This window comes from Eschscholzia californica, unplaced genomic scaffold (assembly GCF_041429995.1).
Source record: "Eschscholzia californica isolate CP2 unplaced genomic scaffold, dmEscCali1.0.p SCAF_3, whole genome shotgun sequence".
Taxonomy (NCBI): Eukaryota; Viridiplantae; Streptophyta; class Magnoliopsida; order Ranunculales; family Papaveraceae; genus Eschscholzia; species Eschscholzia californica.
In genome coordinates, this window is record NW_028238420.1 from 61824320 (window position 1) to 61835656 (window position 11337).

At 36.4% G+C, this 11337-nt stretch overlaps 1 protein-coding gene and 1 pseudogene across 2 annotated transcripts; both read left to right on the forward strand.

Annotated features, from left to right (window-relative positions):
* Positions 1 to 5229: 5229 nt before the first annotated feature.
* On the forward strand, positions 5230 to 6483 carry LOC147552906 (protein FAR-RED IMPAIRED RESPONSE 1-like). The gene has a single exon (XM_086668663.1). The coding sequence runs from the start codon at positions 5230 to 5232 to the stop codon at positions 6481 to 6483; it is 1254 nt and encodes a 417-aa protein (XP_086524789.1).
* Positions 6484 to 7680: 1197 nt separating this feature from the next.
* Positions 7681 to 11250, forward strand: LOC147552907 (putative wall-associated receptor kinase-like 16; annotated as a pseudogene). The gene is made up of 3 exons (XR_015236992.1): positions 7681 to 8580; positions 9814 to 9972; positions 10087 to 11250. The product of XR_015236992.1 is annotated as a putative wall-associated receptor kinase-like 16 (transcript).
* The last annotated feature ends 87 nt before the right edge of the window (positions 11251 to 11337 follow it).

The following is an 11337-nucleotide window of genomic DNA, read 5'->3' on the forward strand; positions in this document are numbered from 1 at the left end:
TTTCAGTGGACTGACATCGACACGTGTAGCTGTCACTGTCAGGGTGGTGAAGTGTCTCCACCCCTATTTGTTTATAGGGTTAATTCCGTTTTTTTATTTCAACAAAAAAAAAAAAAACAAAATTCCGTTTTGGCCCCCGATTTGTGACCAACTCGCCGTTTTGGCCCCCATAAGTGTCCGGCAGTTCGTTTTGGCCTCAATTTCCTGTTTGGCCCCAACATATTTTTGTAAGCTTCTCCATTATACCCTTATGGCAATTCTGTAAATTAAATGTATTTTCTTTCTCTTTGTCCACCTCACTAAGCAATTGCCACGTCATATTCGTCCACATAAGGTCGCCGGAAAATGTCGCCGACGACATCATTTCCGGCGACCACCATTTTTTTTTTTAACTTCTTCTTCTCCAACCATCTCCTTCTTCTTCTCCAACCATCTCCTTCTTCTTCTCCAACCATCTCCTTCCTTCTTCTTCTCTCTCTCTCTCCTTCTTCTTCTCTCTCTCCTTCTTCTTCTCTCTCTCTTCCCCTCTTCTCTCTCTCTCCCCCTCTTCTCTCTCTGTTAGGTTTCCGGCGAAGGGAAACCCTTCGCCGGAAACCGTCTGGATCTGGGGAAAACCCCAGATCCAGATACCTCTTCGTCTGGAAAATCCAGACGAAGAGGGGTTCCTCTTCGTCTGGAAATTTCCAGACGAAGAGGTGTCTGGAAATTTCCAGACGAAGAGGTGTCTGGATCTGGGGTTTTCCCCAGATCCAGACGGTTTCCGGCGAAGGGTTTCCCTTCGCCGGAAACCTAACAGAGAGAGAAGAGGGGGAGAGAGAGAGAAGAGGGGAAGAGAGAGAGAAGAAGAAGGAGAGAGAGAAGAAGAGGGAGAGAGAGAAGAAGAAGGAGAGAGAGAGAGAAGAAGAAGGAAGGAGATGGTTGGAGAAGAAGAAGTTAAAAAAAAAAAATGGTGGTCGCCGGAAATGATGTCGCCGGCGACATTTTCCGGCGACCTTATGTGGACGAATATGACGTGGCAATTGCTTAGTGAGGTGGACAAAGAGAAAGAAAATACATTTAATTTACAGAATTGCCATAAGGGTATAATGGAGAAGCTTACAAAAATATGTTGGGGCCAAACAGGAAATTGGGGCCAAAACGAACTGCCGGACACTTATGGGGGCCAAAACGGCGAGTTGGTCACAAATCGGGGGCCAAAACGGAATTAACCCTTGTTTATACTCTTTATATTACAAAGGCAAATGCTTCTTGGCCCAATGGTAGTGGTCGACTCAGGCCCCAAAGCTGATGTAGTTTTTCCATATAAACACTTTACGGGCTAGACACGATGCTCACGCCTAGAAGTGTACTCAAGTCGAGCATTTAACAAATTGTTCCAACTTGGTTCGTTTATTGTTCGTGCTCGACTCGAAGATTAACGAGTACGAGCTTATCTGAAATGACTATTGTAGCTTTTGAACTAGTGACAAATAAATTTAATTATTGTTTTCAGCCCAACTTGATTGACTATCGTTCTTGTTGCTAATGTCCGTTTTTTAATATTCTTCGATCGATATCTCAAAGTTGGTAAAGAAGTTTGTAATCCGAGGTCTCAAGTCCTCTTACATGTGTTAGTCACGCCTGCAATTATTTTTCTTCCTAAAGTCCTTGTAAACTTCATTATTCTATGGCTAATATTTCATTTTTAGTTTTGTTTTCAAATATTCAGTATGAACATATACTGAAGTTGACAAAAATGGACATATGATTCTTAAAGAAAATGTGAAAAGTTCTGGAATCTAAAGAAAATGTGGGTAAAACTGAAAATGAAGATGTGGAAGGATGAGAAGAGTGTCAACTTCATGCCTAAGTTGTTGTTGATCCAAAATAAGAGGAAGAAATAGAGGTTTAGTGAGGGTCTAAATCAATGTGGGTCTCATCAAAGGGAGCGTGTACTTGTCGCGTCTAACTCTTCAAAACCCCAATTGTCTACTTTGATATCACCCGACTAAGGTCATACAACATCGATATTCCGCCGGAATATTAAACCAATTAAAATCCGACTGGATTAAGTGGACGGGTAGGATTTAGAGAAGAAACAACTTTCTCTCTAACTCGTGTCTTTTCACCTAAACAAATTGAGATTCTGGCAGCCTAAAAGTTGGACATTTTAACGTTTTTGTAGGTTAGATCCATTGTATTGGGTTGAGGACTCACACAATCAACAGTCACCTTAACTTTGTTATTATTTTAGTTATGTGTTTATTCTAGAAATAGTCTCAAAAAAATAAGCAGTGATTATGGCTTAGGCATTTGATATGGTGAATGTCTGGTGAAGAGAGGAAATCAAATTCCAATAAACAAGGAATCAATTTACAATGGGATAAGGCCTTGAAACTTGTACTTGCCTCAAGAACTTGGAATCTGGAAATTCCCCACAATTTTTTTTTTTTATTTGTACACACCTTTTATGCTCTACAAATTGGAAAAAGTAAAATAAAAACTGGAAACCCTTTTTTTAAATGCCTTCAATTTTGTAAATAATTTTGAGATTTATACAACTAGTACTGATGTATTGTATTCGAGCTACTTACTGTCACACCATGTAAAAATTTTGTATACCCCAAGAAACTAAGCTTCCCATCCGATTTTCTTATATATCCAGTCATTTAGGATTGAGTTAGCAGTAGTTCCCCGGTTCATTTCCTGCAATTCTTTTACCTGTTAATACAGGAGTTAAGCTCAGTATGAGGGTAATTTAACGCTTACAATAACTTCTTTAGCCGATAGGTATACATACCCATGCGAGTTCCTCCATTGAATTGACTCGATTTGCTTCTCGTTGGAAATACTCAAAAGCTGTACTGCTATTTGTTCCCATCCTTCTAGAGCTTCCAACTGGTATGTGCTTATAGCAGCAGCATAGAACTCTTCAAAGTCCATCTTTTATTAAGCCAGTGGCTCCATCTAAAACACTATTCATAAGAAATTTAGGAAGTTCTGCAAGATAGCTAGCTAGGCCAATGACACGAGCAAAGTTGCCAGTTTGATACTACTTGAACATAATCCAATCTCAGGCAAACAAATTATCTTTACGTAAACGCGCAATAACCAAATACTTGAGACGGATTGGGGTGCCATCAGGTCACACTTAAAGGTTCCCTGGGATGGATGTAGGCGGTGGGATTGGTTGCCAGTAGACTCGCAAATGTAGGATCCCGACAAATCAAATGCAGTAAGTCATCTTTATTTGGTTCCAATAGCCGAAACTGAATCCATAGATACACAAGCTCATCCTCTGTCAAAGCTTCAGATAGAAAATGCAACAGTGTAAAGAACAGCTTTTTTGAACAACAAAGCGATAAAATGCTTCCTAGCTTTTATGTGCTTACGCCATGTCCTTGTGAGTGCAGAAGGCACACACAAGCCTCAAGTGCTAAGGGCAGAAATGGGAAGATCAATGACGCACGAATTTGGAATATGGGGTATCTAACACATTGACAACGTCGAATAATATCTAACCAGATTATCAGTAACAGAAAATTCGAGAGATGCCACTCCAGTTATATTCAACTATTGAAGATGGGTATTCTCTATTGCGTAAGAAGCAGCAAAAAGGGCCATATTTTTTAGTATCTCAAGTAATACAGTAAGTTCCCTAATGTACTAGTTCATAAATAAAAATTACAAATTGTTCACAACTACTGCAAATATTTTGCAAACTATTGCAAGTTATTCGCGAACTATTGCAAACTGTTCGTGAAAAAATCTAGAGAAAATTAATGGCCGACTCATATTCAAGAGTAAAAGTTATGGTTCAGTACCTCATGCGGTTGTTGTTTGAAGATTAAAAGTGTGTTGCGGTCATTGTTAAAGCTTGGAAATCTTTGCACTTCTTTTCTCATGTTGAAGAAACTGAATCTTAGATTTTTTTTTTTTTTTAGAGAAAGGAAGTGTATATGTTTTGTTTAAAGATTTAGAAGCGTCATGAATGTAATAAAAATCAGTTACTTTGTTATTTATCGTCATCGATTGGTTGATGTGAATGTAATAAAAATTAGAGTTTCGAGTAATGAATCCAATTGGGTTTTTCTAAAGAGAAAAAGATTAGTAAAAAAGAAGAACAAATATGATTTAGAGGAGATATATATTTGAGGACATTTTTGTTGTTACCTAAATTACAAAAGTCTCATAGAGAGTTTTTTTTTTTTGTTGAGCTAAGAGCATCTCCAATGCAACACTCAATCTTAGAAACTCCGAGTGCCACCTAGGATTTTTAGAGTTTTTTCTTAAAACTCATCTCCAATGCAACACTCTATTTGGATCTCTAAGGTGACGTGTCGAGGGTGAAATAGAGATATCTCAAGAGGGCACTCTATTTCTAGAGTGTCCTCTTGAGATATCTCTAATTGTCCAACTCATCAATATTTGATTTTCAACCATTAGAAATCGAGTCTTCTATATTCTAAAATAACTAATTATTTATTGACAAAAATAACTATTTCACATAAGTAAATAAGATAAGTTTAGAGTTAGAGAAATGCTATTTCGCACGAGAAGTCAAAAGCGAGGGAATAACGACCGAATCAGAGCGCGACACGTGGCGAGAAAGAGGAAATCACGTGAAGTCTGATTTCTAATTGAATATTCACAGTTAGATCCTTAACTATTCCGTGTTTACACTTAAGGGCTTCCGCTCCAAATTTGATATGGACCGTTGATCTGTTCAACGGTCCAGATTATAACAAAAAAAATTACCACCTCCATGTCTTGAATCTGGCTAATTTTATCTCGATTTTGGGCCAAATTTTTTTTCAGCCGTCTCTTGTCTCTCTCTCTAGGAAAACGAAGCTAGGGTTCCAAAAGTTGTTTTAAAGATTTTTGCTACCGATCTTTCATAAATTTCATGGGGTTTGACATTAGGTTGTTAGTGAAGCTTCCCCTTTGAAGGTTCATCCTCTTTCAAGCTAAAATCAACTGTAATTTGGTGAAGATATTTTAAGGTAAAAATTTAGTGTTTTTTCATTACTTATAAAACCTACTTATGCATAGATTGTTCATAATTTGTTCAAGTAATTAGGCCAATATCTAATTTTAGTTTGACAAAATCTAGTATTAGTTTTGACTCAATCTTTATTTTGCCCTATAAAATTTGGGTTCATTACTTGAATTTGTGAATGGTTGTTACTTGAATTTATATCTTTGTAATTATTTTTTTTCTTGACTTTTTAGTACTACTTCTCTGGAGAAATGACTTCGGAAAGTTCAGAAAGTGGTGATTATGAGTGTTATGATGAGTCCGACAATGATAAACACAATGTTGAATTAGAAAAAGAGTTAGAAGTACCTAGGTCTGGAATGGAATTTAATAGTCTTGAAGAGTTATACAACTATTGTCTTTGTTACGCCAAAAAAGTGGGGCATCCAGTGAAAAAGACATCACAGAGAAAAAAACAAGGAATTGTTAGATATGTTACAATAGCATGTGCTAAAGGGGGAAACTATGCATCGACATCAAATAATCCCCAACCAAGTAGCAAAAGTGATTGCAAAGCAAGAATTAATGCTAAGTTACTAGATGATGGAAAATGGGTAACTACCATTGTAAATCTTGAGCATAACCATATGCTTAGTCCAGGAAAAGTTCGTCATTATAGATGTTATAGGAATATTAACCTACATGTTGCTAGACAACTCGAAATATGTGATTTGACAGGGGCTAAGACAAGTCGTAGCTTTAAGCAACAAGTGATGGCAGCCGGTGGATATGAGAAAGTCCCATTTACCGAAAGAGATGCAAGAAATTACATCGAAAAGAAAAGAAGGATGCGTCTCGGGGAAGGAGACGCTATTGCTATTCAACAATATTTCTTGGCTATGCAAAGAAAGAACAATGGTTTCATTTTTTCGATGGAAGTAGATAATAAGTCTCGTTTACGTAATGTTTTTTGGGCAGATAGGAGGAGTAGAGAGGCATATAAAGAATTTGGGGATGTCGTGACATTTGACACGACTTATTTAACGAATAAGTATCATCTTCCTTTTGCCCCGTTTGTTGGAGTGAACCATCACGGACAGTCCATTCTATTGGGTTGTGGGTTGTTGTCTAATGAAGATGCAGAATCATTTTCATGGTTGTTTAGGACCTGGCTTTCTTGTATGGACGAAAGAGCTCCGGGTGGAATTATAACAGATCAAGATGCAGCCATGCAAATTGCTATTCAAGATGTATTCCCCAATACAAGACATCGGTGGTGTTTGTGGCATGTAATGAAGAAAATACCTGAGAAACTAAAAAGCTACAAAAAGTTCGATGAAATAAGTTATACTCTTACTCATCTTGTCCACGAAACGCTTAGCACAGAAGAGTTTGATTATAAATGGATGGAAACTATACAAAAGTACGTCTTGAAAAAAAAATGCATGGTTGGCCCACATGTACCAAGAGAGAAGGAGATGGGTGCCAATTTATGTGAAAAATCATTTTTGGGCGGGAATGTCTAGTACTCAACGTAGTGAAGGTGTAAACTCTTTTTTTGATGGATACGTAGGCCCGAAAACTACCTTAAAACATTTTGTTGAACAATACAATATAGCTTTAAGGGATAAAGTTGAAAAGGAGGCAAAGGAAGATTTTAGGTGTTACAATTTAGAAATGCCATTTGTGAGTCCATTTCAAATAGAAAAACAAATGAGGGGGAAATACACACTTAAAATATTTGGAGATTTTCAAGAAGAAATTAGAGGAAAAATGGCTTGTGATACGACAAATTGTAGAGAGTATGACAATGTGTACGAATATACTATTTCAGAGGAGAAAGAATTTGGTAAAGGCTCGAAAACTTATTCGTATCAAGTTATTTTAGATATTAAAGAATGTGAAGTTCGTTGCAATTGTTTGTTGTTTGAATTTAAGGGAATTTTGTGTCGACATGCAATAACAGTCTTATGTAAGAAAAAAATTACTCTCATCCCAGATAAGTACATTCTTAGGAGATGGAGGAAAGATGTAAAGAGATCACACACAAATATTAATGTGAACTACGGGCGATGGGATACAACACCGGGAGAAAAAAGATATGAAGAATTGTATCAGTCCTTCAACGAAGTAGCTTCTTATGCATGTGAAAATGAAGAATTGTATCAGTCCTTCAACGAAGTAGCTTCTTTATGCATTGGAGACAAAAAAAAAATTGAGGATCTCTATTAAGGCCACCTAAGAGTGAGAATCTCAATTGGAACTTGACACATAGGATGAATAGAGATTTTTATGAGTTTTGCATTGGAGATGCTCTAAGTCCCATAGAGAGTTGAAGACTAGAAAATCCAATATATCATAGTATATTTGATCAAAATCTATTTTCTTGAATTTTGACTAAATTTTCCAATAAAAAAATATAGACTAGTCATATATTGTTGTCAGCACGTACTCTGTGACGAAAATCACTTGAGTCTTCCCTTAATTAACATAGTTGATACATCAAAACAGCTAATTCAGATGATAATAAAATTCATCTTCTGACTACTTAGACAGAGGACTGAATCAAGCACAAGTTCAAAATAATTAGACTAATTCCAATAGCCAAACCAAAATCCTCCTGAATCAATTTGCTAGTATTTAACTTTGTTGTAAACAACATAAACTTATCACTGCCTTAAGAAATAAGAATGGCTCTCCAGTTGTCGGCGTGGGGTTGCATTATGATTCTACAGCTCTTAATCCACAGCTCCTGCTTGTTAGGGTCAGCATCATCCGCTACATTCCTCCAGACGAAAGCCAATTGCCAGGCTAAATGTGGGAATGTTAACATTCCCTACCCATTTGGTGTGGACGTGGATTTAGTTGACTCTGGCCCTGGGTGTTCCATTGCTGGGTACGGCTATAATGTAAACTGCAACACAACTTTTGATCCTCCCAAGCTCTTCATTGGGAATGTTAACCTTGAAATCATAAGTATATCAGACAGCGAAATCCGGGTAAAAAATTGGCTTGTTACCCGATGTTACAATCAGTCTGGTGAGTTGCTACCGGGAGATTTGTATACCTCTGTTAACTTGAGCAGCACGCCATTTACATTTTCATATACCAAAAACAAGTTCTTTGTGGTGGGTTGTGACACGCTTGGAGGCATTCTAATGTTTGATCAACACGGTAAGAATTACACCACCTTTTGCCCGTCGCAATGCAACGAGAAAAGAGATCTCAAAGACGGCTCATGCGAAATTGGTGGAGGGTGTTGCCAAACAACCATTAGAAAGGGGATAAATATGTTTGTGGGGGGGTCGCAGTCAGCGCCAACAACCATACAAATGTCAGCTCTTATAATCCTTGCGATCATGCGTTCTTGGCTGAGCAAGATCGGTATTCTTTCACTGTTACCGATCTTGATAGTAATAACTTCATTGACAAAGTGAAAGATATACCTATTGTGTTGGATTGGGCGATTGGAAATAAGACTTGTGGAGAAGCACAAAAAGAGTCGTCTACTTATGCATGCCAAGAAAATAATTATTGTGATAGCACCGATAACAATCTTGGATACCGTTGCTTTTGCAATAAAGGTTATGAGGGCAACCCTTATCTTAGTCATGGATGCCAAGGTATGTATGAGGGATAATCCAAATTGAGCTTTCTCTACCCTACATGTTAACTCATAAGTTCTTTCCCCTTTTTAATGAAGAAATGTTAGATCTTCATGCCATCAACTAGAGAATTGAAATTATATTTTCTAAAAGTGAAAGAAATTAAAGTTAACGTATGCCCTAAAATTTTAACATGTATTTGGGCTAAATACATGTTAAAATCTTTATAAATTTAGCTTGATTTGTATGTTGACCCGAAAAGTAAGCATTTAAATTGTACCCATATTACCATATAGGGGGCCGGTAATTATAAGGTCCAAAATGGGGAAGTTAAAGAGAATCAGGCCCAATACTAAATAATAATGAGGAAAAAACCCAGTAGGTAAAAATACAATTTTACCCTTCAAAATGAAATTTTCCGCCCAAATCAGCGTTCTGAACGATTCTTGGTTTGCTCTCGACAATTTTGTAAATTTCTGAACAAATCTTAGTTTGTCTCAGCAATTTGTAAATTTTTGAACAAATTTGTTTTTGCTTAGACATTGTTTTGCCAAAATATTTCGCATTTTTTTCTTTTGCATTTTACATAGACAAACAAACACAAACATTTTGGCTACAACATTTTTCGATTTGTCTTGTGAAAAAATAAATGGTTTTCGCATTTTCTGTTTTGCTTTCGACATAAATATAAAGACTAAAGCATTTTTTATTTGTCCTTTACAAAAATTAAAATGTTATGCATATTATCCTTTGTATTTAACAAATCCGTTAACGAACAAATAATATTTTGACTAATACATTATATATGTTGTTAAGAACATAATTATATATGACGCCAACATTTTATAATAAGTCGGGACATTATTATAGATATTGTCAACATTTTATAACAACACAATGATATATGTTGTCAACATATAAGGGTAAAAATGGAATTATGAAAAAAATATGTTGCCTTGTTAACAACATAATTACATATGTTGTGAACATTTTGAAAAATGTTAAAAAAATGGGTTTTTTTGACATTATTATTTTTGAGTGGGTTTTTTTCTTATTAGGGTCTAGATTTTTGGGTTTTTAACTCATTTTTCCCCATATAGGAGGATGTCATGTTCCACTCCTCAACTTTCAACAAAAAAAAAAAAGTTCCACTCCTCAAGTGTGGTATCCAGTCTAGTGTACATTTTATTCTTTTTAATGTTTAATGTCTCAAGTAGTCTTTAAACTACATGTCTGAACAATTTTCAACAGATATAAACGAATGCAAAGATCTAAAGAACAAACCCTGCGAAGGATCGTGTACAAACACCAGAGGAAGCTACATATGTTCATGCCCAAAAGGAAGTTATGTCGATGGGAAAGCTTGTACTTTCAAGAAAAAAGAATTTCCTATTAAATACACCACTCTAGGTACTATTTCCTTGGTTAGAATTATTACATTAAATATATCGCAACAAACTCTTGGTACTATTTGCTTGGTACTACATGTTTACTTTATTAATAGAGATAATACCCTTAATGCAGGTATTGGGTTAGGACTCTTGTTTTTAATTGTTGGAAGTTCTTGGTTATGTTTAAGCATGAAGAATAGAAGGCTAACCAAACACAAAGATAAACTCTTCCAAAAGAATGGTGGTTTACTACTAAAACAACAATTAGCTTCATATGGTAGTGGAGTGGAGTCGGCTAAGATTTTTACGGCAAATGAATTAGAATTGGCAACCAACAATTATCACAACGACCAGATCATTGGCGAGGGAGGTTATGGTACTGTATACAAGGGAACTTTATCAGATAATCGTATTGTGGCAATTAAGAAATCCAAAGTAGTTGATCAAAGTCAAATTGGACAATTCATCAATGAAGTTGTAATTCTTTTGCACATTAGCTATCGAAACGTAGTGAAGCTCTTGGGATGTTGTTTAGAAACTGAAGTTCCCTTGCTTGTTTATCAATGTGTTTCAAATGGGACGGTCTACCAACATATCCATTCAAGGGGGGACGAGATGCCCTCAATCTCTTGGCAAAGCCGTCTGAGAATTGCTTATGAAACAGCAGGAGCACTTGCATATTTGCACTCTGCAGTTTCAACGCCCATAATTCATAGAGATATCAAGTCTTCCAACATAAGACGAATATTACAACCCAAAAGTAGCTGATTTTGGAGCATCAAGGTTGATTCCTTTAGAAAAATCTCAATTTACGACACTAGTTCAAGGGACTTTAGGATATTTGGATCCTGAGTACTTTCATTCTAGTCAGTTGACGGTGAAAAGCGATGTTTATAGCTTTGGTGTAGTTCTTGTGGAACTCTTAACAGGAGAAAAACCACTTTCTTTCGAGAGGTCTGAAAGTCAAAGAAATCTTTCTACGTATTTCATTTCATTGTTAGAAAGAAATGAAATTTTCCAAATTCTTGATGCTCAAGTGGTGAATTCTAGCGACCGTGATCAAGTTTGTGTAGTTGCAGAACTTGCAAGGAGATGCCTTTACTTAAAAGGTGAAAACAGACCCACGATGAAAGAAGTAGCAACAGAACTAGAATGTTTGATAAAGATCGGGGCAAACACACACATGAGATCGTCATAAAAACTTCGATAACAACTAATAAGGAGAAAGACTAGCAATTCGAGCCGAAAAAGGGATGGATCTTTATTATGGACTGATGGGCTTCTCCCCCGTGGTTGATTTTGTACATTATTGTTTAGATAATAAACACAATGCTCTAAAGTTAAAAGTGTAATGGTTGACATCATTTCTGTAATGGTTTGTTAA